Source organism: Pseudophryne corroboree, chromosome 4 (genome assembly GCF_028390025.1).
Source record: "Pseudophryne corroboree isolate aPseCor3 chromosome 4, aPseCor3.hap2, whole genome shotgun sequence".
Classification (NCBI taxonomy): Eukaryota; Metazoa; Chordata; class Amphibia; order Anura; family Myobatrachidae; genus Pseudophryne; species Pseudophryne corroboree.
The window spans coordinates 736489349-736517221 of NC_086447.1; the positions used below are offsets into that span (position 1 = coordinate 736489349).

The window sequence follows — 27873 nt, forward strand, 5'->3', positions numbered from 1 at the left end:
AAACACCCACCGACATTACACTGGCTATAAGAGATAGACCCCAGTAAATTCTGTCAGGGAACCACATAAGGAGTTTACCAGCTCAACACCCAGCGCCCAATCTGTATATATTGTGCTTTTTTATTAACTTATATTACACCAAAAAACTGTGCCCCCCCCCCTCTTTTTCACCCTGTTATGAACAGTAGTGTGTTTTTGGAAGGACCAGCGTCTCTGTGTAGAGAAAATGGCGCTGATGTGAGCTGTGAGGGCTAAGCCCCGCCCCCTTAATGGCGCGCTACAGCCCCGCTATTTTTTAGAATATTTATACTGGCGGGGGGTCGGATTTAGTGCCTTGGCCCTTAAAAACCACAATGCCAGTCTTATATGAGGTTTTTCATGCTGCCCAGGGCGCCCCCCTATCCCCCCGCCCCCCGTGCACCCTGTAGTGCCGCTGTGTGTGGAAGCATGGCGGGCAGCGCGGCCGCTGTGCAGTACCTCAAAGCCGTCACTGAAGTCTTCTGATCATCTTCTACTCACCTGTCTTCTGACTTCTGGCTCTGCAAGGGGGGTGACGGCGGGCTCTGGGAACGAGCATCTAGGAGCTAATGGTGTCCTGTAGCCAAAGAAGCAGAGCATTGAAACTCACAGAAGTAGGTCTGCTTCTCTTCCCTCAGTCCCACGAAGCAGGGAGACTGTTGCCAGCAGTTCTCCCTGAAAATAATAAACCTAACAAAAGTCTTTTTCTGAGAAACTCTGGAGAGCTTCTCAGTGTGCATCCAGTCTCACTGGGCACAGATTCTAAACTGGAGTCTGGAGGAGGGGCATAGAGGAAGGAGCCAGGTTACAGCCCTTTGAAAGTCTTAAAGTGCCCATGTCTCCTGCGCATCCCGTCTATACCCCATGGTTCTTTATGTTACCCCAGCATCCTCTAGGACGTATGAGAAATGGCCCGGGATTGGCCTCCCTAGTTGGCACAAGCAAATAGTGCTTTATTCAGTTTTTTCCTGTGGGTGTATGGCCACGCCTTCCCAGATTTGGCCAAGCACCCAGTACCTAGGCCCATCAGATCTCTTGACGGACCTGCTCTTAAAGTCCGTTTCAGAGGGGAATGTGTGGCCCCTTTTATATGCTGCCAATGAGAGCATGAGGAGTGAGCGGAGCAGTAGTGAGCACACTCAACATGCTGGGGGCACATATCTGATGGCCTGGACACTAGACAAAAGGGGTAACCTTTGGAACCAGGTTTACCTAAAACTAAATATTCAGTTCTGTGTAAAAATAGGATTTTAATTACCTACCGGTAAATCCTTTTCTCGTAGTCCATAGAGGATACTGGGGTTCCATTTAGTACCATGGGGTATAGACGGGTCCACTAGGAGCTATGGGCACTTTAAGAATTTGATAGTGTGGGCTGGCTCCTCCCTCTATGCCCCTCCTACCAAACTCAGTCTAGGAAACTGTGCCCGAGGAGACCAACATACTTTGAGAGGATATAAAGGATAGTGGTGAGATTCCGAACCAGCACACACACACCAGAGGAAAGCTATGCTAACCCAACTTTAAACAGGTGAACCAACAATGCTTAACCAAGTAACAGTGCAGGAAGAACGAAGCACCGGGCAGGCGCCCAATATCCTCTACGGACTATGAGAAAAGGATTTACCGGTAGGTAATTAAAATCCTATTTTCTCTTACGTCCTAGAGGATATTGGGGTTCCATTTAGTACCATGGAGATGTACCAAAGCTCCCAAACCCGGTGGGAGAGTGCTGAGGTTCCTGCAGAACTGATTGGCCTCTGAGGACCTTCAGTTTGGTCAAAGTTTCGAACTTGTAAAACTTAGCAAACGTGTTCGAACCAGACCAAGTAGCCGCTCGGCAGAGCTGTAAAGCCAAGACAGCCGCCCAGGAAGAGCCCACGACCTAGTAGAGTACAGATTTTGGAACCAGCAAACCTGCCTTGGAATAAGCATGCTGGATAATGAGCCTGATCCAGCGTGCAATTGTCTGCTTTGAAGCAGGACACCCAATTTTACTGGGATCATAGAGAACGAACAGCAAGTCAGATTTCCTGTGACGAGCTGTCCTCTTTACGTAATACCTTCAAAGCCCTCACAACAGCCAAAGACTTTGAAGTAGCAGAGGTGTCGGTGACAACTGGAACCACAATAGGTTGGTTGATGTGAAACGCACTTTAGGAAGAAATTGCTGACGAGTTCTGATTTCAGCTCTGTCCTAAATAGGGGCTTTTGTGAGACAAAGCCCCCAGCTCCGACACACGTCTTGCTGAAGCCAAGGCCAACAGTGTGACGGTCTTCCACGTAAGATATTTTACGTCCACCTCCTGTAACGGTTCAAACCAGTCCGATTGGAGGAACTGCAGCACCAAATTGAGATCCCAAGGTGCCGTGGGAGGAACAAAGGGAGGTTGGATGTGCAGAACACCTTTCAAGAACATCTGGACCTCAGGGAGAGAAGCCAATTGTTTTTGAAAGAAAATGGACAAGGCTGAAATCTGGACTTTTATGGAGCCCAGACGTAGGCTCACATCCACACCTGCCTGCAGAAGAAGCAGGAAAGATCCCAGATGAAATTCCACCGCAGAATAATTTCTGCTCTCACATCAAGAGACGTATTCCTTCCAAATACGGTTGTAATGTTTAGACGTTACCCCCTTCCTGGCTTGGATCATAGTCGGGATAACTTTGTTAGGGATCCCTCTTCTGGCTAGAATCAGCCGCTCAACTTACATGCCGTCAAACGTAGGCACAGTAAGTCCTGATAGATGAACGGGCCCTGTTGCAGAAGATCCTCGCAAAGAGGTAGAGGCACGGATTTTTGAGGAGCATTTCCAGGAGAGCCGAGTACCAGGCCCTTCTTTGCCAGTCCAGAGCCATGAGTATTGCTTGAACCTTTTCCCTTTCTATTCTTTTTAGAATTCTTGGAATCAGAGGAAGTGGAGGAAACACGTACACCATCTGATAGACCCATGGGAGTTGTCAGAGCATCTACCGCCCCTGCCTGTGGGTCTCTCGACCTGGAACAATACCGCTTGAGCTTCTTGTTGAGACGAGAGGCCATCATGTTGATTTGTGGATATCCCCACCGACGTGTCAAGCCCCTGAACACTTCTGGATGAAGGCGCCACTCCCCCGGGTGCAAGTTGTGTTTGCTGAGGAAGTCTGAATCCCAAATGTCTTCTCCTGGAATGAAGACCGCTGACAACGCCACAGTGCTTTTTTCTGCCCAGAGGAGAATTCTTGACACCTCTGACATTTCTGTTCTGCTTTCGTTCCGCCTTCTCGGTTTATGTACGTCACTGCCGTCACATTGTCCGACTGGACTTGAATGGCCCGATCTTGAAGAAGATATGAGGCCTGCAGCAGGGCATTGTATATGGCCCTGAGTTCCAGAATGTTGATTGGAAGGATGCCTTCCTGACTTGACCATCTTCCTTGAAACTGCACCCCCTGGGTGACTGATCCCCAACCTCTGAGGCTTGCGTCTGTGGTTAACAGGACCAGTTTTGAATTCCGAACCTCCAACTATCGATGAGGTGAGAAGTCCGTAGCCACCACAGAAGGGAGATCCTGGCTTTTGGCGACGGACGGATCCTCTGGTGCACGTGAAGATGCGTTCCAGACCATTTGTCCAACAGATCGAGCTGGAAGGGTCTTGCGTGAAACCTTCCATATGGAAGCACCTTGTAAGAGGCCACCATTTTCCCTAGAAGGCAAATGTATAGATGCACCGATATCCGGGTTGGCTTCAGGACATCCTGCACCATCAACTGGATTACAAATGCCTTTTCCAATGGAAGGAACACTTTCTGCGACTCCGTGTCCAGTATCATTCCCAGGAATGGAAGCCTCCGTGTTGGCTCTAGATGAGATTTCGGAAGGTTCCGAATCCACCCGTGATCCTGGAGAAATTTGGTTCAGAGACCAATGCTGTCCTGCAACCTCACCCTGGACGGTGCCTTTATCAGAAGATCGTCCAGGTACGGAATTATATTCACTCCCTGTTTGCGGAGAATAAACATCATCTCTGCCATCACTTTGGTGAATACCCTCGGTGCCGTGGAGAGACAAAATGGCAGGGCCTGGAACTGGTAGTGACAGTCCTGCAGTGCAAACCGTAGAGAAGCCTGATGAGGCAGCCAGATCGGAATGTGAAGGTACGCATCCTTGATATCCTGAGACACTAGGAATTCCCCTTCCTCCAGACCTGAGATCACCGCTCTCAGGGACTCCATCTTGAACTTGAACACTCTTAAGAATGGGTTCAAGGACTTGAGGTTCAGAATCGGCCGTACCCAACCGTCCGTTTTGGTACTACAAACAAGTTGGAATAGTACCCCTTGTTGTGCAGATGAGGTGGAACTGGAACAATGACTTGAGTCTGTACCAGTTTTTGGATGGCCTGCTGTAAAGTTATACTTGCCTCTTGTGAAACTGGTAAGCCTGATTTGAAGAATCTGTGAGGTGGGAGCTCTTGGAACTCCAGTCTGTAGCCCTGGGAAATAAGATCTATGACCCAGGGATCCCGGCACAAACTTGACCAGATGTGACTGAAGAATTTTAGTTGGGCTCCCACTTGACAGCCCTCCAGGCATCGCGGTCCACCGTCATGCTGAAAGCTTTGAGGAAGCAGAGCCTGAGCTCTGTTCCTGAGCACCTGCAGTTGCTGGTTTGCATGGTTTACCTCTTGCGCCTCTGGAGGCAGTAGAAGCACCTCTGGATTTGCCCTTAAACTTGGCCGTCCGAAAGGACTGCAAACTTGAAGCTGAATATGCTTTCCTGGCTGGGGGAGCTGCGGAAGGAAGATACGTAGACTTACCCGCAGTAGCATTGGAGATCCATTTGTCTAGTTCATCTCCAAACAAGGCCTGAATGGTAGGCCTTCCACACCTTTCCTGTCGTCCGCATTAGCAGTCCACTGGTGTAGCCACAAGCCCCTGCGTGCTGACACTGCCATAGCGGTGGTGCATGCATTAAGCAAGCCTATCTCTTTTATGGCTTCCACCATAAAGTTCGCAGAGTCCTGTATATGCTGCAGGAGTAAAACAACATCCCCCCTAGACAAAGATTCCAACCCCTCAATTAGGCTACCTGACCATTTAGCAATGGCTTTTGTTATCCACGCACATGCAATAGTGGGTTTTTGGGCCACCCCAGCAGCTGTGTACAATGATTTGAGTATAGTCTCAATTGTACGATCAGCCGTTTTTTTTTCAGGACAGTGCACCAGGGACAGGCAATACAATTTTTCGTGACAGCCTAGAGACTGATGCGTCCACTATCGGTGGATTTTCCCATTTTTTCCTATCCTTCAGAGGAAAAGTAAAAGATGAGAGCAACCTTTTAGGGATTTGAAATTTCTTATCAGGATTAACCCACGGTTCTTCAAACAGGGTATTCAATTCCTTTGACGCAGGAAAAGTGACTGAGGACTTCCTTTTTTCCTCTGACACCTTATCAGGAATCTACAGAACTTCTCTGACAGCCTCTATAAGACCCTCTATTCACTGTGACAGAGTAGCACCCCCACCCCTCCCATCCAAATCCACCTTGCCCTCCTCCATGTCTGACCCGTCAGAGTCAGACTGCAGGATATGGGCCAGAGATCGTTTTTGCGGACAAATGGGAGGAGATTGAGACGCTGGTTTGGGGACTGAGTCTCTATTCATAAACTCATCCACAGTCTGTCTTAAGTATTGCGTCTCTTTCTCATTGCAGGATAATTTCGTAGAAATATTGGAGATCATTCCTTTAATGGAATTAACCCACTCCGGTTCAGCCCCGCTATTCTGGGAGGGTGCACTGCCCTGAGTACTCAGTAGTGAGCCCCCTGGTGAAGAGGAACACTCCGCTGTACAAGAAACACACTCTTTGCCTGACATAATGTAAATGTGACAGTGCGCGCACGCACGCACGCACGCACACACACACACACACACACACACGAAAAGGTTAAGCACAATTAACCCACAAAGAGCCCTTCAGGGGACCTAGTACACTAATAATCGCTCCTCCCCTGCTTTGACCCCCTGGTACCGCTGAGGTAATCTGGAGTCTCTCCGGAGGAGCTGCACGTCCCTGTCAGTCAGCGTCTGTGCCCACTGCAGAGGGAAAATGGCGCTGGTGAGATGCTGGATCCAATCATAGTGAAGGCCCCGCCCCTTCAATGGCGCGCGGTCTTCCCGCTTTTTTATACTGGATGAGGTAATCTGGTGCTTAAATGGAAAGAAAATAAGATTTTAAACCTACCGGTAAATCTTTTTCTCCTAGTCCGTAGAGGATGCTGGGGACACCGTAAGGACCATGGGGTATAGACGGGCTCCGCAGGAGACATGGGCACCTAAAAGAACTTTCTAGTATGGTGTGCACTGGCTCCTCCCTCTATGCCCCTTCCCCAGACCTCAGTTAGAGAACTGTGCCCAGAGGAGATGGACAACACGAGGAAAGGATTTTGTTAATCTAAGGGCAAGATTCATACCAGCCCACCCCAATCATACCATATAACCTGGAATACACATAACCAGTTAACAGTATGAACAAACAACAGTACCGGTCCAAGACCGAGTCTAACTGTAACATAACCCTTATGTAAGCAATAACTATATACAAGTCTTGCATATTTTCCGCACTGGGACGGGCGCCCAGCATCCTCTACGGACTAGGAGAAAAAGATTTACCGGTAGGTTTAAAATCTTATTTTCTCTTACGTCCTAGAGGATGCTGGGGACTCCATAAGGACCATGGGGTTTATACCAGAGCTCCCAATCGGGGGGGGGGGGGAGAGTGCGGATGACTCTGCAGCACCGACTGAGCAAATGCTAGGTCCTCATCAGCCAGGGTATCAAACTTGTAGAATTTAGCAAAAGTGTTTGACCCCGACCAAGTTGCTGCTCGGCAAAGCTGTAATGACGAGACGGCCCGGGCAGCCGCCCAAGAAAAGCCCACCTTCCTAGTGGAATGGGCCTTTTCTGAATGCGGTAACGGCAATCCAGCCGTAACATAAGCCTGCTGAATCGTGTTACAGATCCAGCGAGCAATAGTCTGCTTCGAAGCAGACGCGCCAATCTTGTTGGCAGCATACAGGACAAACAATGCGTCTGTTTTCCTAATTCTAGCCGTCCTGGCTACATAAATTTTTAAGGCCCTGACTACATCCAGGGACATGGAATCCTCCAAGTCACTCGTAGCCACATGCACCACAATAGGTTGGTTCATATGAAATGAAGACACCACCTTGGGTAAAAATTGAGGACGAGTCCTCAATTCCGCTCTATCTACGTGAAAAATCAAGTAAGGGCTCTTGTAAGACAAGGCTGCCAATTCTGACACACGCCTCGCAGATTTCAAGGCTAACAACATGACCACCTTCCAGGTGAGAAATTTCAACTCCACCGTTTTAAGGGGTTCAAACCAGTGTGATTTAAGGAACTGCATGTCCCATGGTGCCACCGGGGGCACAAAAGGAGGCTGGATGTGTAGTACTCCTTTTACAAACGTCTGGACTTCTGGGAGAGAAGCCAATTCCTTCTGAAAGAATATTGACAAGGCCGAAATCTGTACTTTAACAGAGCCTAACTTTAGGCCCATATCCACTCCTGTCTGTAGGAAGTGGAGAAAACGACCCAGATGGAAATCTTCCGTAGGAGCATTCTTGGTTTCACACCAAGAGACATATTTCCGCCAGATACGGTGATAATGTTTTACCGTCACCTTCTTCCTAGCCTTTATTAGAGTAGGTATGACCTCCTCCGGAATACCCTTCTCCGCTAGGATCCGGCGTTCAACCGCCATGCCGTCAAACGTAACCGCGGTAAGTCTTGGAACATGCAGGGCCCCTGCTGTAACAGGTCTTCACTTAGAGGAAGAGGCCAGGGATCTTCCGTGAGCATCACCTGAAGATCTGAGTACCAGGCCCTTCGAGGCCAGTCTGGAACAATGAGTATTGTTTGTACTCTTTTCCGATTTATGATCCTCAACACTTTTGTGAAGTGGAGGAAACACGTAGACCGACTGGAATACCCATGGTGTTACCAGAGCGTCTACTGCTATTGCCTGAGGGTCCCGGGACCTGGCAAAATACCTCCGAAGCTTCTTGTTGAGGCGTGACGCCATCATGTCTATTTGAGGAACTCCCCAGAGATCCGTTATCTCTGCAAAGACTTCTTGATGAAGTCCCCACTCTCCTGGATGGAGATCATGTCTGCTTCCCAGTTGTCCACTCCCAGAATGAAGACAGCTGACAGAGCGCTTACGTGATTTTCCGCCCAGCGAAGAATCCTGGTGGCTTCTGCCATCGCGACTCTGATTCTTGTCCCGCCTTGGCGGTTCACATGAGCTACTGCTGTGACATTGTCTGATTGAATCAGAACCAGTAGGTTGCGAAGAAGAATCTCCGCTTGTCGAAGGCCGTTGTATATGGCCCTTAGCTCCAACACGTTGATGTGTAGACAGGACTCCTGGTCTGACCATAGTCCATGAAAATTTCTTCCTTGGGTGACTGCTCCCCATCCTCGGAGGCTCGCGTCCGTGGTTACCAGGATCCAGTCCTGAATGCCGAACCTGCGACCCTCTAGAAGGTGAGCACTTTGCAGCCACCATAGAAGAGACACCCTGGCCCTGGGGGACAGTGTTATTTTTTGATGTAATTGCAGATGGGACCCGGACCATTTGTCCAGAAAATCCCATTGAAACGTCCTTGCATGGAACCTGCCGAAGGGAATGGCCTCGTAAGTTGCCACCATTTTCCCCAGAACCCGAGTGCATTGATGAGCTGACACTCGTTTCGGCTTCAGTAGTTCTCGGACCATGTTCTGGAGGACCTGGACTTTTTCCAACGGGAGGAAAACTTTCTTTTGTTCCGTGTCCAGTATCATGCCAAGGAAGGCTAGTCGAGTTGTCGGAACCAACTGTGACTTTGGTAGATTGAGAATCCACCCATGTTGCTGAAGCACTCTCTGAGAGTTCTCCAGTAATTGCTCTCTTGATCTCGCTTTTATCAGGAGATCGTCCAAGTATGGGATAATTGTGACTCCTCGCTTGCGCAGGATCACCATCATTTCCGCCATTATCTTGGTGAAAATCCTCGGGGCCGTGGACAGCCCAAACGGCCACGTCTGAAACTGGTAATGACAATCCTGTACCGCGAATCTCAGGTACTCCTGATGAGAGGGATATATGGGGAAATGAAGGTAAGCATCCTTTATGTCCAGTGACACCATAAAATCCCCCCCTTCCAGGCAGGCTATCACCGCTCGGAGCGATTCCATCTTGAATTTTAATCTTTTCAGGTACAGGTTCAGGGATTTTAGGTTTAAAATGGGCCTGACCGAACCATCCGGCTTCGGGACCACAAATAGGGTTGAATAATACCCTTTTCCCTGTTGGCTCAGGGGAACCCTGATAATCACTCGCTGTTGACACAGCGTTTGAATTGCAGCTAGCACTACTTCCCGCTCTGGAGTAGAAGCTGGTAAGGCCGACTTGAAAAATCGGCATGGGGGCACCTCTTCGAATTCCAGCTTGTAGCCCTGGGAGACTATTTCTATCACCCAAGGGTCCAAGCCTGACTGAACCCAGACTTGGCTGAATAGTCGAAGGCGTGCCCCCACCTGAGCGGACTCCCGCAGGGGAGCCCCAGCGTCACGCGGTGGACTTAGCGGAAGCCGGGGAGGACTTCTGCTCTTGGGAACCAGCAGCAGCAGGTGTCCTCTTGCCTCTACCCTTACCTCTGGCGAGGAAAGAGGAGCCCCGACCTATTCTGGATCTATGCGACCGAAAGGACTGCATCTGATATTGTGGGGGTTTCTTTTGCTGTTGGGGAACAAAAGGTAAAAAGGTCGACTTACCCGCGGTAGCTGTAGAGATCAGGTCCGCGAGGCCGTCCCCAAACAATACATCACCTTTGTAAGGTAAAACCTCCATATGCCTTTTTGAGTCTGCATCCCCGTCCATTGGCGGATCCACAAGGCTCTTCTTGCCGAAATAGCCATAGCATTGGCTCTTGAACCCAGTAAACCAATGTCTCTTTGAGCGTCCCTCATATATAAGACTGCGTCCTTAATATGAGCTAATGTTAACAAAACTGTATCCCTATCTAGGGTATCAAGGTCAGCTGACAGTGTATCTGTCCAAGCTGCTACTGCACTACATACCCATGCCGAAGCAATTGCCGGTCTAAGCAAAGTACCAGTATGAGTGTAGATAGACTTTAGTGTAGTCTCTTGCCACTGTGTCAAGGGACGGTAGCGCCACCTTCTTGGAAAGGCGTGTTAAGGCTTTGTCCACTGTGGGAGAGGATTCCCAACGTACCCTGTCCTGTGTAGGGAAAGGGTACGCCATAAGAACCCTTTTGGGAATCTGCAGTTTCTTATCTGGAGTTTCCCAAGCTTTTTCACATAACTCATTAATTTCATGGGAAGGAGGAAAGTTTATAACCTGTTTCTTTCCCTTAAACATGTGTATCCTCGTGTCGGGCACCGAGGGCTCATCAGTGATATGTAACACATCTTTTATTGCAATAATCATGCACTGAATACTTTTTGTCACCCTGGGGTGCAACCTTACTTCATCATAGTCGACACTGGAATCAGAGTCCGTGTCGGTATCTGTGTCCTTTATTTGTGAGAAGGGATGTTTCTGAGACCCCGACGGGTCCTGTGAGTCGGCACAATCTGTAGACTGATTACCTGCCGACGCTCTGGACTCTGCTTTGTCCAGTCTTTCATGCAGTGAAGCTACACTAGCATTTAACATATGCCACATATTCATCCAATCCTGAGTCGGCACCGCCGACTGAGACACACCACTCATCTGTTCCACCTCCTCTTTGGATAAGCCTTCCGTTTCAGACATGCCGACACACGTACCGACACCCCACACACACACTGGGATATAACTATAAGGGGACAATTCCCCAAAGAAGGCCCTTTGGAGAGACAGAGAGAGAGTATGCCAGCACACACCAGCGCCAACTGACCCAGGGAAAAAAACCCAGATAGCGCTTTTACATATAAATGTATACAGAATTCCCCACTCACTGCGCTTTAAATATGTGCCCCCCTCTCTTATTATCAGCCCTCTGATGCTCAGCAGGGGAGAGTCCGGGGAGCCAGCGTTCTCTGCAGCCTCTGTGGAGAAAATGGCGCTGGTTAGTGCTGAGGGATCAAGCTCCGCCCCCTCGCGCGGCAGGCTTCGGACCCGCTCGAGATTTTGACAAAAATGGCGGGGATTCGTAGTTTACTGCCCCGCAGCCTAACTACATGCTTCTTGCTTAAAAACGAGGTTTATTGCTGCCCAGGGCGCCTCCCCCGCGCCCTGCACCCATCAGTGCCATGTGTGTGTGTAAATGTGGGAGCAATGTTACCTCATGAAGATCTGAAGTCTTCTGCTGCCTGACGTCTTCTTATGATCTGTCATACTCACCCGGCTTCTTTTTTCTGGCATCTGTGAGGAGGATGGCGGCGCGGCTCCGGGACGAACCCCAGGGTGAGACCTGTGTTCCGACTCCCTCTGGAGCTAGTGGTGTCCAGTAGCCTAAGAAGCAGAGCCCTTAACTCTTAAGAAGTGGGTCTGCTTCTCTCCCCTCAGTCCCACGATGCAGGGAGTCTGTTGCCAGCAGAGCTCCCTGAAAATAAAAAACTAACAAAAAATTCTTTTTACAGAAAACTCAGGAGAGCTCCTGTAATGCACCCTATCTCCTCTGGGCACAAGATCTAACTGAGGTCTGGAGGAGGGGCATAGAGGGAGGAGCCAGTGCACACCCAGAGTCAAAGTCTTTCTTAAAGTGCCCATGTCTCCTGCGGAGCCCGTCTATACCCCATGGTCCTTACGGAGTCCCCAGCATCCTCTAGGACGTAAGAGAAAACCATTTTAAGGCTGTTTTTGCCAGTGTGGGTACTGTGTACAGTGTACTGAGACGCAGCTGTATACTGAGTCTGGAGACTAATTCCACCCTAGTTAGAAGCCGTGCCTTTCCGTACCCTCATGCCGCCATAATGGCCGGAGCCCCGCTAACTGGGACGCCGGCTTAGCACTCACCACTCTTCTGGCTCTTTTAGGGGTGGCGGCGTGCTGTGGGAATGTACGCTCGCCATGGTGGGGCTTGCAAATAGTTCCCTCAGGAGCTCAGTGTCCTGTCAGTGGGGAACGGGACCATTAACCCTTTAAAAGGTTGGGTCGTTGCACCCCCCCCCCCTAAGTCCCACGAAGCAGGCAGGCTGGTGCCATCCAGCCCTGCCTGAAAATAACAAACACATAAAATAAATGCAGAAAACTCTTCAGGAGCTTCCATCAGCGTGACCGGCTCCTCCAGGCGCATTTTCTAAACGGAGTCTGGTAGGAGGGGCATAGAGGGAGGAGCCAGCCCACACTATCAAGTTCTTAAAGTGCCCATGGCTCCTAGTGGACCCGTCTATACCCCATGGTACTAAATGGAACTCCACTATCCTCTAAGACATAAGAGAAATTATCTTGTGATCCTAATTTACACAGAAAATATGTAATGATGTAACATAAGGAACACATTTCTCATGATCTCATCAGAGTCACATAGCTCTGAATAGTACACCTGTCACACAGATCGCCTGAGAAACATCAACCATAACCAAATATTGAGACATCGATTACATGGTTTCCTACAACAATGAACAGAATAATAAAGGAAACCATATCTTACCTGGCCCATGTCCATTGTTGGCTTGCAAAAATATTCTGCAAATGACAGCAGTGCAGGATCAGATGTGAAAGCGGAAATGGCCTCCGGCTAAAGCAACAAGAAAAGAAGTGTGTGCTAAGCTCTTTACCAAAGCCACATCTGTTACACACGGAACCTTGTCTCTCTCATAATTACTCTGTATACTTACTTATACAGGAACTTCTAAGAGGAGATCAGACTTCAGGTCATTTATTTAAAAGTCTAAACTTATCTACTCTACTGCTGGACATACACATGCAGATAAAATGCCAACAGACCGACAAGCATTTTATCTGACAGCCTCAGACCCTGCAGATATTGTGGACATACACAGAGATCTCTCGCAGTGTATTGGGCGTGATATCCGCGCCCCACCCTTGGGGAGGAGACATTTCCCCGCTCCTCCCATGTGAAGAAACAGGGGAATGTCTGTCGGTTGGTCACAGCAGGGTACTTACTGCTTGATGCAGCCGACTTGACATGCCTGACCTGCTTGCAAACACACTACAATTCTCTGGGTGATTTGCCGATATCAGGTGGATCAGCCACATAATTTTAGCGCATTAGGGTAAGAGACACCGAGTAGAAACCCAAGAAGGTGTTTGTTATTTATGGGGAAGTTAGTAAGCAGCAGAGTTTCTTTTTAAAAACTTGTCAAGAACGACTATCCATCGTGTGCTATTACTGTGCGGAATACCAGGGAAAGCAGGTTATTTCACATATTAGAAGAGAATTCAATTAGCGGCTAGATTTACCCCACAGCTAATTGATCTCGCCACGCGGGGAATAGCTATTCAATTAATTAGCCTTTTCCGTGCGCGTAAAACATATGTAAATAAGCAGAAACCCATTGATTTCATGTAAAATGCGGGATCCAATGGGTTTCCCTACGCATGATCTGTCGACTTGGATTTGTCGTCCTTTCATGGGTGTCGACCATTATCATCTCTACACTGAGACTGATGATATTGATCGCTTTTTTGTATATTTGTTGTCGACGCTTTCACATTATTAACAATATGCTTGTCGACCACAATTCTGTTGACATTTTAACCCAGAAATCTATTTGCTGTCGAACATATGACTGTAGACTGCCTGACTGGATCCCAGAACAGTGATCAGACCTGGAACAAATAAGGGATGTGCGTCTCAATGCAACTGTCTGCCAATGAGGCACAGTCAGAGCCACCCCACCCATCCTCAGGACGTCTTGAACTACGTATGTTTAAGCATTAAATTCATCCTTTGTAAAAAAATGCTGTTTATTTACTTAGGTGAACATATGTCCAATGAAATCAATTGCATTGTCCGGTCATACAGCATATCAATGGCTGAAAATAAATATAGCAGCGGCTTGGGATAGAAAAGCTACTAGACATGATCAGAATTATTTGCTGTATTTTTTAAGTTTTAATTTTCTACTAATATAAACACTTTTCCACGCATATAGCCTTTGTGTGAGGGGGAATACTGAATTATTATTGGAAGCTTTTATGCTTGTGCACAAAACTAACAAGTTTATGTTTTAAAAATAACAAAAAACTTGAACAACTTTATTTGAATCTTTACATATCTGTGAAAGCTTACAGTCAGACTTCATATAAAATCTTGTCTAAGGAGAACTTAAACATTTTCATGCCGATAGATATATTAAGAATTAGTAGCCCAAATACAAAGGGAACAAAAAGAAATTGAGAAGGAACCGGAGAAACATTTTTGAGAAAAGTACCTTAAATGTCCGAGCCTCTGAGTTTCTGTGAGTCACAGTTTGGGCTAGTAGGCTTCTCCAGCCCATGGGGTCCTCCTTGTAGGACAGTTGTCCAGCACGAAGTTTAACATACAGAACACCATCCTTGGACAAGATTGACCTGAAAACAATAAAAACAATTGTACAGATGACAATATTTATGGAAAGTAGTAGTAATGGGCACTAAACTATGATTTGCTGATATACGTATGCAGGAAGCTCAACGCACTACTAACAGATTTAAAGCCAACAAGGCTATACATAACCAAAATTCACAGATACACTGTAGTACTTTGTATACAGATTCACTGGGGGGTATTCACCTGTCCCCGAATACACATAGTATTCAGGATAAGTTCCCGGACCTGTGTGTTCTTCAAAAAAAGCAGAACAAAAATGGGCCAGATAGGGCTTGATATCGCGGATTTTGATTCACCTGCCTTAGCCAGGCAAACCAAATCCTTGATAACTGCTGGATTCAGGGGCAACTAAATAGCCCCAGGCGAGTCAACTAGCCACGGTACATTACCCCGGCTAATAGAATACCGGCCAGACACTCTGTTGCACACAGATATACAAGTGTCATATCTAATTAATAAGCACAGTCTCCCTGTGCGTCCTAGTAGTATTGCATTGCGACTAAGACGCATTATGGTCAAAACATTTGCCTGATCAAGGAGAATATTAACATGGAAACATAGAATTTGATGGCAGACAAGAACCACTTGGCCCTTCTAGTCCACCCATGTACACACACTTACACACAAGGGTTAATTTTTGTTGGGATCAAATTAACCTATCAATATATTTTGGGAGTAATATTACCTTGAAACAATAAGTAATATGTGAGAGGTCTGCTCCAAAATGATGTAGGCTATGTCTTGAGTCACTGTATGTTACCATCTTTCTCAAACTATGCTCAAAAAAGCAGATATTTAATGTTCTCTTTGTGCGGCCAACACTGCAATTGGCAATAACATTCATCAGATAAATTACAAAATAGTTTGCCAATTATTATTTATCAACAGTTATTTACATAGTGGAAACATATTCTGCAGCGCTTTATAGAGAATGTTTCGTCATTCACATCAGTCCCTGCACCAGTGGAGTTTATAATCTACATTACGTAGCACATGAACACACACTAGGGTTCATTTTTTGTTTTTGTTATCTGAAGCCAATTAACATGCTAGTAAGCTTTTAGATTGTGGGGGAAAAAACTTCAGTGCTGTGAGAGAGCAAACTAGTCACTGCGCCTGCCAATTAAGCTTTCGACTATAAATACTTCCTGTTAGGTCTTCATTTGAAATCTAGTAAATTACATAGAAAAATACCCATGGGACAATCTACTGTGTTTGCAAATGCTGGAACCTTTCATACACTATAAGCCAATCAGATAATGAGCCCGCTAGTTCTATAGGCACCCATATACTTGTTACAAAAAGATGACTACATCTGGCTTTAACTAAAATGTAACCAGGTATTTTTACTGGTACTTGGACAAACCACAGAAGCCTGTCCTATCACTACTTTATGTCCGTCAACAGTCAGGGAGCTCAGTTTCTGTATAGCACTGCAAGTTCAATGCACTATGAGTACATATAAAGCCAACAGTACATTATCATGTATGCACAGAAATAATGATCCTGCAGCACGTGCTGCTTTTTCATGATGGCTTTCCTTTGGAAATAAGGAAAACATAAGTAATGCTGCATGCTAGCACACATACCCAGCACCAAACTAAGAGCGGTATCCTATTAGGTGCGCTTATTACTGCCCACGGGCTATCCTATTAGCCCCAATGCCGGCACTTATTGGGTATTTGATTTCACCTGGCTCCGGCAGGTAAACCAGATCCCTGATAAGAGACAATTTTTTCTGTGATAGCTGCTGTGAAAGCACATAGGCTCACAGCTTTTTGCGGCCCCTATATGCTTTCGTGCAATACAGGCTAATTTGCCATATGAAACAAACGGGCTAGTAATTGGTCCTAAGTGACCACACTGTTTTCTTTTATGCACCAATTACCGTGACTAAATAGTATACACACCTAAGCAGTTTTCTCTCTGGTGCATGTGGTGCCAGAAATATATTTCTCTAACGTCCTAAGTGGATGCTGGGGACTCCACAAGGACCATGGGGAATAGCGGCTCCGCAGGAGACTGGGCACAACTATAAAGAAAGCTTTAGACTACTGGTGTGCACTGGCTCCTCCCACTATGACCCTCCTCCAGACTTCAGTTAGTATCTTGTGCCCGGCTGAGCTGGATGCACACTAGGGGCTCTCCTGAGCTCCTAGAAAGAAAGTATATTTAGGTTTTTTATTTTACAGTGAGATCTGCTGGCAACAGACTCACTGCAGCGAGGGACTAAGGGGAGAAGAAGCGAACCTACCTAACAGGTGGTAGTTTGGGCTTCTTAGGCTACTGGACACCATTAGCTCCAGAGGGATCGACCGCAGGACCCGACCTTGGTGTTCGTTCCCGGAGCCGCGCCGCCGTCCCCCTTACAGAGCCAGAAGCATGAAGAGGTCCGGAAAATCGGCGGCAGAAGACTTCGGTCTTCACCAAGGTAGCGCACAGCACTGCAGCTGTGCGCCATTGCTCCTCATGTACACCTCACACTCCGGTCACTGATGGGTGCAGGGCGCTGGGGGGGGTGCCCTGAGGGCAATATATGACACCTTGGCTGGCAAATCTACATCATATATAGTCCTAGAGGCTATATAGATGTAAAAATACCCCTGCCAGTATTCCAGAAAAAGCGGGAGAAGTCCGCCGGAAAAGGGGCGGGGCCATCTCCCTCAGCACACTGGCGCCATTTTTCCCTCACAGCTCCGCTGGAAGGAAGCTCCCTGGCTCTCCCCTGCAGTCTGCAAGCTACAGAAGGGTAAAAAAGAGAGGGGGGGCACTAAATTTAGGCGCAGGATATATATATATATATATATATATATATATATATATAAAAAAAGCAGCTATAAGGGAAAACACTCATTTATAGTGGGATCCCTGTGTTATATAGCGCTCTGGTGTGTGCTGGCATACTCTCTCTCTGTCTCCCCAAAGGGCTTGGTGGGGTCCTGTCCTCTGTCAGAGCATTCCCTGTGTGTTTGCGGTGTGTCGGTACGGCTGTGTCGACATGTTTGATGAGGAGGCTTATGTGGAGGCGGAGCAGATGCCTGTAAATGTGATGTCACCCCCTGCGGGGTCGACACCTGAGTGGATGGTGCTGTGGAAGGAATTACGTGACAGTGTCGACTCCTTGCATAAAAGGTTTGACGACATACCAAATGTGGGACAGCCGGCTTCTTAGCCTGTGCCTGCCCAGGCGTCTCAAAAGCCCACTACCTCAGATGGCAGACACAGATGTCGACACGGATACTGACTCCAGTGTCGACGACGATGAGACTAATGTAACTTCCAGTACGGCCACACGTTACATGATTGAGGCAATGAAAAATGTGTTGCACATTTCTGATGTTACCCCCGGTACCACAAAAAAGGGTATTATGTTTGGAGAGAAAAAACTACCAGTAGCTTTTCCTCCATCTGAGGAGTTAAATGAAGTGTGTGAAGAAGCGTGGGCTTTCCCTGATACTGGTTATTTCTAAGAGGTTACTAATGGCGTACCCTTTCCCGCCAGAGGATAGGTCACGTTGGGAAACATCCCCTAGAGTGGATAAAGCGCTCACACGCTTGTCAAAGAAGGTGGCACTACCGTCTCCGGATACGGCCGCCCTGAAGGAATCTGCTGATAGAAAGCAGGAGGCTATCCTGAAATCTATATATACACACACAGGTGTTATACTGAGACCAGCTATTGCTTCAGCATGGATGTGCAGTGCTGCAGCTGCATGGTCAGATTCCCTGTCAGAAAATATTGATACCCTAGACAGGGACACTATATTGCTAACCGTAGAGCATATAAAAGACGCACTTTTATACATGAGGGATGCACAGAGGGATATTTGCCGGCTGGCATCAAAAATGAGTGCAATGTCCATTTCTGCCAGGAGAGGGTTATGGACTCGGCAGTGGACAGGTGATGCAGATTCCAAAAGGCACATGGAAGTTCTGCCTTATAAGGGTGAGGAGTTGTTCGGGGATGGTCTCTCGGACCTCGTTTCCACAGCAACAGCTGGGAAGTCTACATTTTTACCCCATGTTCCCTCACAGCCAAAGAAAGCACCGTATTATCAGGTACAGTCCTTTCGGCCCAATAGGGGCAAGCGGGTTAAAGGCGCGTCCTTTTTGCCCAGAGGCAGAGGTAGGGGAAAAAAGCTGCAGCATACAGCCAGTTCCCAGGAGCAAAAGTCCTCCCCCGCTTCCTCTAAGTCCACAGCATGACGCTGGGGCTCCACAGGCGGAGCCAGGTACGGTGGGGGCCCGTCTCAAATATTTCAGCAATCAGTGGGCTCGCTCACGAGTGGATCCCTGGATTTTTCAGATAGTATCTCAGGGGTACAAGCTGGAATTCGAGACGTCTCCCCCCCGCCGTTTCCTCAAATCTGCCTTGCCAACCACTCCCTCAGGCAGGGAGGCAGTGTTACAGGCAATTCACAAGCTGTATTCACAACAGGTGATAGTAAAGGTACCCCTACTTCAACAAGGACGGGGTTACTATTCCACAATGTTTGTGGTACCGAAACCGGACGGTTCGGTGAGACCCATTTTAAATTTGAAATCCTTGAACACATATATAAAAAAATTCAAGTTCAAGATGGAATCGCTCAGGGCGGTTATTGCAAGCCTGGACGAGGGGGATTACATGGTATCACTGGACATCAAGGATGCTTACCTGCATGTCCCCATTTACCATCCTCACCAGGAGTACCTCAGATTTGTGGTACAGGATTGTCATTACCAATTCCAGACGTTGCCGTTCGGTCTATCCACGGCTCCGAGGGTCTTTACCAAGGTAATGGCCGAAATGATGATACTCCTTCGAAAGAAGGGAGTTTTAATTATCCCGTACTTGGACGATCTCCTGATAAAGGCGAGGTCCAGAGAGCAGTTGTTGGTCGGGGTAGCACTATCTCAGGAGGTGCTACAACAGCACGGCTGGATTCTAAACATTCCAAAGTCACAGCTGGTCCCTACGACACGTCTACTGTTCCTGGGGATGGTTCTGGACACAGAACAGAAAAAAGTGTTTCTCCCGGAGGAGAAGGCCAAGGAGCTGTCATCTCTAGTCAGAGGCCTCCTAAAACCAAAACAGGTGTCGGTGCATCACTGCACGCGGATCCTGGGAAAGATTGTAGCTTCCTACGAAGCAATTCCATTCGGCAGGTTTCATGCAAGAACCTTTCAGTGGGACCTGTTGGACAAGTGGTCCGGGTCGCATCTTCAGATGCATCGGCTGATAACCCTGTCTCTGCTGTGGTGGCTGCAGAGTGCTCATCTTCAAGAGGGCCGCAGATTCGGCATACAGGACTGGGTCCTGGTGACCACGGATGCCAGCCTTCGAGGCTGGGGGGCAGTCACACAGGGAAGAAACTTCCAAGGACGATGGTCAAGTCAGGAGACTTCCCTGCACATAAATATTCTGGAACTGACCATTTACAATGCCCTAAGTCAGGCAAAAACCCTGCTTCAAAACCAGCCGGTACTGATCCAGTCAGACAACATCACGGCGGTCGCCCATGTAAACCGACAGGGCGGCACGAGAAGCAGGACGGCAATGGCAGAAGCCACAAGGATTCTCCGATGGGCAGAAAATCACGTGTTAGCACTGTCAGCAGTGTTCATTCCGGGAGTGGACAACTGGGAAGCAGACTTCCTCAGCAGGCACGACCTCCACCCGGGAGAGTGGGGACTTCATCCAGAAGTCTTTCAAATGATTGTAAACCGTTGGGAAAGGCCACAGGTGGACATGATGGCGTCCCGCCTCAACAAAAAGCTAGAAAAGTACTGCGCCAGGTCAAGGGACCAGCAGGCGATAGCTGTGGACGCTCTAGTGACACCGTGGGTGTACCGGTCGGTTTATGTGTTCCCTCCTCTTCCTCTCATACCAAAGGTACTGAGGATAATAAGGAGAAGAGGAGTAAGAACTATACTCATTGTTCCGGATTGGCCAAGAAGAGCTTGGTACCCGGAACTTCAAGAAATGATCTCAGAGGACCCATGGCCTCTACCGTTTAGACAAGACCTGCTGCAGCAGGGGCCCTGTCTGTTCCAAGACTTACCACGGCTGCGTTTGACGGCATGGCGGTTGAACACCGGATCCTGAAGGAAAAGGGCATTCCGGAGGAAGTCATTCCTACGCTGATTAAAGCTAGGAAAGAAGTAACCGCAAACCATTATCACCGCATTTGGCGAAAATATGTTGCGTGGTGTGAGGCCAGGAAGGCCCCAACGGAGGAATTTCAGCTGGGCCGTTTTCCTGCACTTCCTACAGTCAGGGGTGACTATGGGCCTTAAATTGGGTTCCATTAAGGTCCAGATTTCGGCTCTATCGATTTTCTTCCAGAGAGAACTGGCTTCACTACCTGCAGTTCAGACTTTTGTTAAGGGAGTGCTGCATATTCAGCCTCCTTTTGTGCCTCCAGTGGCACCTTGGGATCTCAACGTGGTGTTGGATTTCCTAAAGTCACATTGGTTTGAGCCACTGAAAACCGTGGATTTGAAATATCTCACGTGGAAAGTGGTCATGTTGTTGGCCTTAGCTTCGGCCAGGCGTGTATCAGAATTGGCGGCTTTGTCATGTAAACGCCCTTATCTGATTTTCCATATGGATAGGGCAGAATTGAGGACTCGTCCCCAGTTTCTCCCCAAAGTGGTATCAGCGTTTCATCTGAACCAACCTATCGTGGTGCCTGCGGCTACAAATGACTTGGAGGCTTCCAAGTTGTTGGACGTAGTCAGGGCCCTGAAAATCTATGTTTCCAGGACAGCTGGAGTCAGAAAGACTGACTCGCTCTTTATCCTGTACGCGCCCAACAAGTTGGGTGCACCTGCTTCAAAGCAGACTATTGCTCGCTGGATCTGTAGTACGATTCAGCTTGCACATTCTGCGGCTGGACTGCCGCAACCTAAATCGGTGAAAGCCAATTCCACAAGGAAGGTGGGCTCTTCTTGGGCGGCTGCCCGAGGGGTCTCGGCTCTTCAACTTTGCCGAGCAGCTACTTGGTCGGGGTCAAACACGTTTGCTAAATTCTACAAGTTTGACACCCTGGCTGAGGAGGACCTAGAGTTTGCCCATTCGGTGCTGCAGAGTCATCCGCACTCTCCCGCCCGTTTGGGAGCTTTGGTATAATCCCCATGGTCCTTACGGAGTCCCCAGCATCCACTTAGGACGTTAGAGAAAATAAGAATTTACTCACCGGTAATTCTAGTGCACACCAGTAGTCTAAAGCTTTCTTTATAGTTGTGCCCAGTCTCCTGCGGAGCCGCTATTCCCCACGGTCCTTACGGAGTCCCCAGCATCCACTACGGACTACGAGAAATAGAATTACCGGTGAGTAAATTCTTATTTTGTGGTACTACTATCTCCAGGAAGAAAATTGTTTATCTGTTACTACATGAAAGGTTTCTGGATCCTGCTTCATCTTTATATCAACACAGCAAAAGTTACCAGAAAAATAGCAATATAGAGTGGTGCGGATCATCTTTCCATACACTCCCACATACAGGGCCGTCTTAACAGCAGTGTAGGCCCTTTGGTAAAGCAATGCACTGGGGCCCCTACCCATCCTCCAGGGGTAGAAGCGGCTGATGCTATCAGCGTCAGCTTTTAAGTCCTGCGGGCGGTAGTGTGTCTTCTGTTTTCCGCTCAGCATGTAGGACCTGGAGCAGTCATTTCTGCTAATTACTCCTTTACTGCACAAATGGGGAGGGAGGGAGAACACTAATACCCCTTTTCCACTAGCTTTTAAAACATGGGTAAATGCGCGGGGGCGCACATTTACCCGTGTTTTTCCCTAGTGGAAAAGGGTCCCCCTGCAAATTCCCCGATCAAGTGATCCGGGAATCCTACCCGGGTAGCTTGCCGGGTTGAACACGTGTTCAACCCGGTAAGCTGTGTAGTGTGAACGGGAGCCGCGTCGCCTCGTTCACAGTGTATGGGAGGGCGTCGCACGGAGATCATGTGATCTCCCAGCGCGTCCCTGCCGCTTCACTAGCAGCGTCACCAACCCGGCAATATGCCAGGTTGGTGAGCGCTGTGGGAAAGGGGGCTGTAGCACGGGTCGCAGCCGAGTCAGGCGACACGGCTGCGACCCGTGCTACAGTGGAAAAGGGGTATTAACTTTAGAAGGGAACATTGGACTGAATGAAGGGGCCCTGGTATATGACTTCCATGGTGGTAGGAGGTGTTTAATATGTAGGGGAGGGGTGAATAGTGGAGTGTGCTTAATATTCATAATTTTCTGGTGGGAGGGCAGCGCGTTTGACTGCAGATATCTCCAGTTCCTGGAAATAGATTTCTTCACTTTTAATGAGGTAAAACACTAGAGAGTCCCACCTTTCAGGAGGTACTGGGGACTTGGGGATCAGAGTTCAGGAGTCAGAGCAATCCATCAATGAAAATATAAAACTGCATATTAGGTGTGTGGAGCTGGAGCAGGGACCAACTGCTGGAAGGCTGATATCTCTGGTTCTGGGCATAGCAGAGACAAGCTGTCAGCGTCCACTGACAGGGAAGAGTCTCAGCTTTTGGAGTATACCCTCAGAAAAACTCTCAAGTCAGACAGAACCCAAGACATCTGGCTGGAGAGATAAAATAACAGGCTCGGACGGGGACCACTGCTTTGAAGTCAGATATCTCTGGTTCCCCAGGGCCGATTTTCAAAAACCTGGTACCCCTGGAAAGAGGAAACCCTCAGCTATCAGCCTAGGGCCCTTATACTCCTGGAGCCCTTGGGCAAGAGCCCACTGAGCCCATACGAATAGACAGCCCTGACCACATAATATGTATACAGCTGGACTAATACTGTACATGCCCCATCTTACTTCACGGTGTACATATTCACCAAACCAACTTTTTTTTTTTTTTAAACATGTTACCAGCATTTACAAGAGCTTGATTTGAATAGAGTAGAGAAACAAACAAACAAAAAAGATGCAGACATAATGTCAGACTGGCAGGAAGAGTTTTAAATAGAAGCATGAACTTGGTCACATTTATCTTTATGTCTAGCTGAAGACCCATTGTGTGCCTTGTGTACCTACTTTACTGTAATACATTTCTGACCAGCCATAGATGCATAAGTAAGATTATGTCTCTTGGAAAGTTACAAGTGAGATAGGCTGCTGTAGAGAGCCATAAAGTGTACTTTAGCAATGCTTTCTTTCACATTCACTTTACTTACTTCAGTTGCTGAGTTCCTTTACGCAAGTCAATAACGATTTCCCAGTATCGAGGGCCTTTAACTTTTATCTGATTGTGCAAAGGGAAATTAGACAACATCTTTAGATACGTGTGCACGTGTTGACATATCTGAAAGTATAACTGCACAGAATATATTATCAGATGATGTGATAGATCCTGTCTAATACAGATGTGTTCCCGTACATCCTTGCTGCAGTCACGTTAATCAGCACTTTTAGTCCCGCCATGCCTCGGTAGCGCCAAGCATCTTTATGCACAACCGTTTCCATTTAAATGCATCTAAGTCGCATTGCTATGTAAATATTGCGCACAACCAGCTTATGTCGATTAAAATTGTATGCAGCATGCCTATATTCTGTGTGCATCCGTGGCTGTATCTGCATATGAACACTGATTACCAAGAAAACACTGAAACGTAGCATTTTGTATGCAGATATAGCGCATGACGCATATCATTTTAATCGTAGATTGCTTGTGCAAAAAAAAAAAATCTCTTACTGCACGGCGTATTAAGGCTAGATGTATGAGGACACATCTGTAGGTATTGAGGGTGTTTTGTTAAGTCATGTATCAGCCAGTAACAAGCTACACCATCAACAACCTGTGATTTTCTTGTGGGTGGAACGTCAAACATAATGGGGATAATGCACATCTGAATGTATGACTGAAGAGCATATCTTGGGACATTTTGCTCTGTAACTGAGCGCATGCAAGTATATGCATTTCAAATCACATCTAAGCTTATAAGCAAAAATAGGATTTTAATACCTACCGGTAAATCCTTTTCTCCTAATCCGTAGAGCAGGCATTCCCAACCACGGTCCTCAAGGCACACCAACAGTGCAGGTTTTAGTGATATCCAGGCTGCAGCACAGATGGTTAAATCAAAATAACTGAGCTACTAATTAAGTCACCTGTGCTGAAGCCTGGATATCACTAAAACCTGCACTGTTGGTGTGCCTTGAGGACCGCGGTTGGGAATGCCTGCCGTAGAGGATGCTGGGGACGCTTCAAGAACCATGGGGTATAGACGGGATCCGCAGGAGACATAGGCACTTTAAGACTTTGAATGGGTGTGAACTGGCTCCTCCCTCTATGCCCCTCCTCCAGAATCCAGTTATAGGAACTGTGCCCAGGGAGACGGACATTTAGAGGAAAAGGATTTATTGGTAAAATAAGGCTGAGATACATACCAGCTCACACCACCAAACACGCCGTACAACCTGGCATTTAACAGAATTCCAGTCAACGGCATGAACAATGTCAGCAACAGGCTGACCATAACAGAAACACAATTCGTGTGTAACATAACCAATAACTAATAAGCAATTACTGCAGATAGAGTCCGCACTGGGACGGGTGCCCAGCATCCTCTACGGACTTGGAGAAAAGGATTTACCGGTAGGTATTAAAATCCTATTTTCTCATACGTCCTAGAGGATGCTGGGGACGCTTCAAGAACCATGGGGTTTATACCAAAGCTCCAGAACGGGCGGGAGAGTGCGGATGACTCTGCAGCACCAATTGACCAAACATGAGGCCTCCTCAGCCAGGGTACCAAACTTGTAGAATTTAGCAAAAGTGTTTGAACCCGACCAAGTAGCCGCTCGGCAAAGCTGTAACGCCGAGACCCCTCAGGCAGCTGCCCAAGATGAGCCCACCATTCTCGTACAATGGGCCTTCACCGATTTCAGCAACGGCAATTCCGCCGTAGAATGAGCATGCTGAATCGTATTACAGATCCAGTGTGCGATAGTCTGCTTAAAAGCAGGAGCCCCAATCTTGTTGGGAGCCCACAGGACAAACAGAGCCTCTGTTTTCCTAAAAGAATGGAGGATCGGGCGCTTACAGGTGCTGTGTCTCTAATGCTGCTGCTATACCGTTTGGGGGTAGTCACACCCCAACCATACACCAAATAAAGAAACGAAAAAAGAACAATAGCAGCGCTAATTGAAACACTAAGTATAAATTATAATAAGAAGGATTGGGTGATGAGAATTTTCAATTTAATAAAACATGGAATTAGGCCTCATTAAAAATTGGATACAAAAATCCAAAGACAATTTAAGACAGTAAAAACAGCAAATATGGGTCGTATACTTAGAACTGCCTATCACATTAGCATCCGTTCCTATTAGTAAACCTGGATCATGCAGCAGATGGAGACAGACTGACAGCGCAGTCACACCAATGCACTTTACCCGAAAACCGCTAGAGGTGTAGTCCCTTAAGAGTGTCTCTGATGTTTTGCTCAAAACCAGCCAGGTTTGGGATCCTCATTTTAACACGGTGTCCTCTTTATGAAGAAAGGGTTGATGGTGTTTCCAGTTGTAAAGGATTTGTCTCGCTTTTTCTGCAGATGGCAAAGTCTAGTAGTTGGTCAGGGTGTGATACGGCAGTAAGAATTGATGTAATTGTCGACCCAAATAGCCTCCTCCTGACGCGTTTCGCTGCGAGCACTGCATCTTTATCAAAGGTGATTTAGGCAGGCAACTAACCAGATATTTATACCTTAGGTAATTACCAAACAATATGCAGCTGTTCACTCAATCCTTCTATTTAATCAAATTCCTCATAAAAACAATCATATTAACCCTTCTATAGGTTTTAAGTGTAATCCTAGGACAGACTCAGATAACTCTACTCTATTTCTTAAAGGAATTTTACCCAAAAAAACGAATCGATTTTTTGTAAATAAACCCCTATCTTTATGGTACTTTCGGGTCATGGGGGCATACAGTTCAATAATAAATGTCTATTCCCGACACATACTTTAACAAATCTTATACAAGAGATTACTCTCTTACTCGCAAATACACTCTTTAGTTAGCACAACAAACATGAGAGATTTGTAGGTTTTCAGCGGAAGAACTCACTTCAGTCTTATGTTCCCGATCGGCGCTACTGTATTATTTCCGCCCCGTGGAGCGCATTTGCGTTCCACCATTCAGCTTGGAGAAAAGGAGACGTCTCTACACGTCTTCCGTCCTTCCGGTCACGTGTCCCTCGTTTCCCCGATGACTATGGGAATTGTAGTAAAATACAAAGTAGTGGGGCAATCCTAGAGACACGGTGTGTGACCCACATGACGGGGCGGTCTCATCAGTTGGCATAGTAACCTGCAGCCAATTCAATATGCTTTTATAATCCGATCATTGGAACAAATGTTATGGGGATATATTTTAATCGCATCTTCTTATTTAAAAAAAAAAAGGGTTTAACAGTTCAGTTCTTTCTAAAAAATAAGCATATATCCTGATCTTCTCCTCGGCTCTTAAACCCCTATTCCTATATATACCCCTAGTAAAATCGATTGGTGTAATATTTACCATCATGTTGTTTTAATATAATAAAGGGATTATGAAAGAAAGAGGATGCAGACTCATAAATTATTGTCTCCATACACTTGTTTGATATTATGAAGACATTCGTGTTCTACGTGAATTTATATTTTAATTTTATTTTTACTGATAGTTTATCTTCAGGTCTCTCTTCTCTCCAATGGAGATTCCTATTGTTTTTATTTTCATTTTAGTATGAGGAAAAAAAAAGAGAAGAGGGGGAGGGGGGGGGGGAGGGAGAGGAAAACCTCAATATTTAAACGGATTAAACCATTATGTCTGAAGTACAATACAACCTCAAAGAAGTTTACCTATCTAATAGATGGGAACTTGATGTCTATATTATGTGTGAGTTCTTCCGCTGAAAACCTACAAATCTCTCATGTTTGTTGTGCTAACTAAAGAGTGTATGTGCGAGTAAGAGAGTAATCTCTTGTATAAGATTTGTTAAAGTATGTGTCGGGAATAGACATTTATTATTGAACTGTATGCCCCCATGACCCGGAAGTACTATAAAGATAGGGGTTTATTTACAAAAAATCGATTCGTTTTTGGGTAAAATTCCTTTAAGAAATAGAGTAGAGTTATCCGAGTCTGTCCTAGGATTACACTTAAAACCTATAGAAGGGTTAATATGATTGTTTTTATGAGTAATTTGATTAAATAGAAGGATTGAGTGAACAGCTGCATATTGTTTGGTAATTACCTAAGGTATAAATATCTGGTTAGTTGCCTGCCTAAATCACCTTTGATAAAGCTGCAGTGCT

At 47.0% G+C, this 27873-nt stretch overlaps 1 protein-coding gene across 3 annotated transcripts in view; it reads right to left on the reverse strand.

Moving 5' to 3' along the window:
- The window catches only part of ANAPC1 (anaphase promoting complex subunit 1), a 365074-nt gene that overhangs the window by 34401 nt on the left and 302800 nt on the right, over positions 1-27873 (reverse strand). For 2 of the 3 annotated variants that reach the window (XM_063918099.1, XM_063918098.1), the window contains exons 42-44: positions 23746-23813; positions 14421-14559; positions 12674-12760 (exon numbers count right to left, since the gene is read on the reverse strand). In XM_063918099.1, the coding sequence (XP_063774169.1) occupies positions 12674-12760; positions 14421-14559; positions 23746-23813 (294 nt within the window). Of the gene's footprint in view, positions 1-12673; positions 12761-14420; positions 14560-15263; positions 15400-23745; positions 23814-27873 lie in introns of those variants that run through there. The other variant, XM_063918100.1, reaches the window with a different exon arrangement.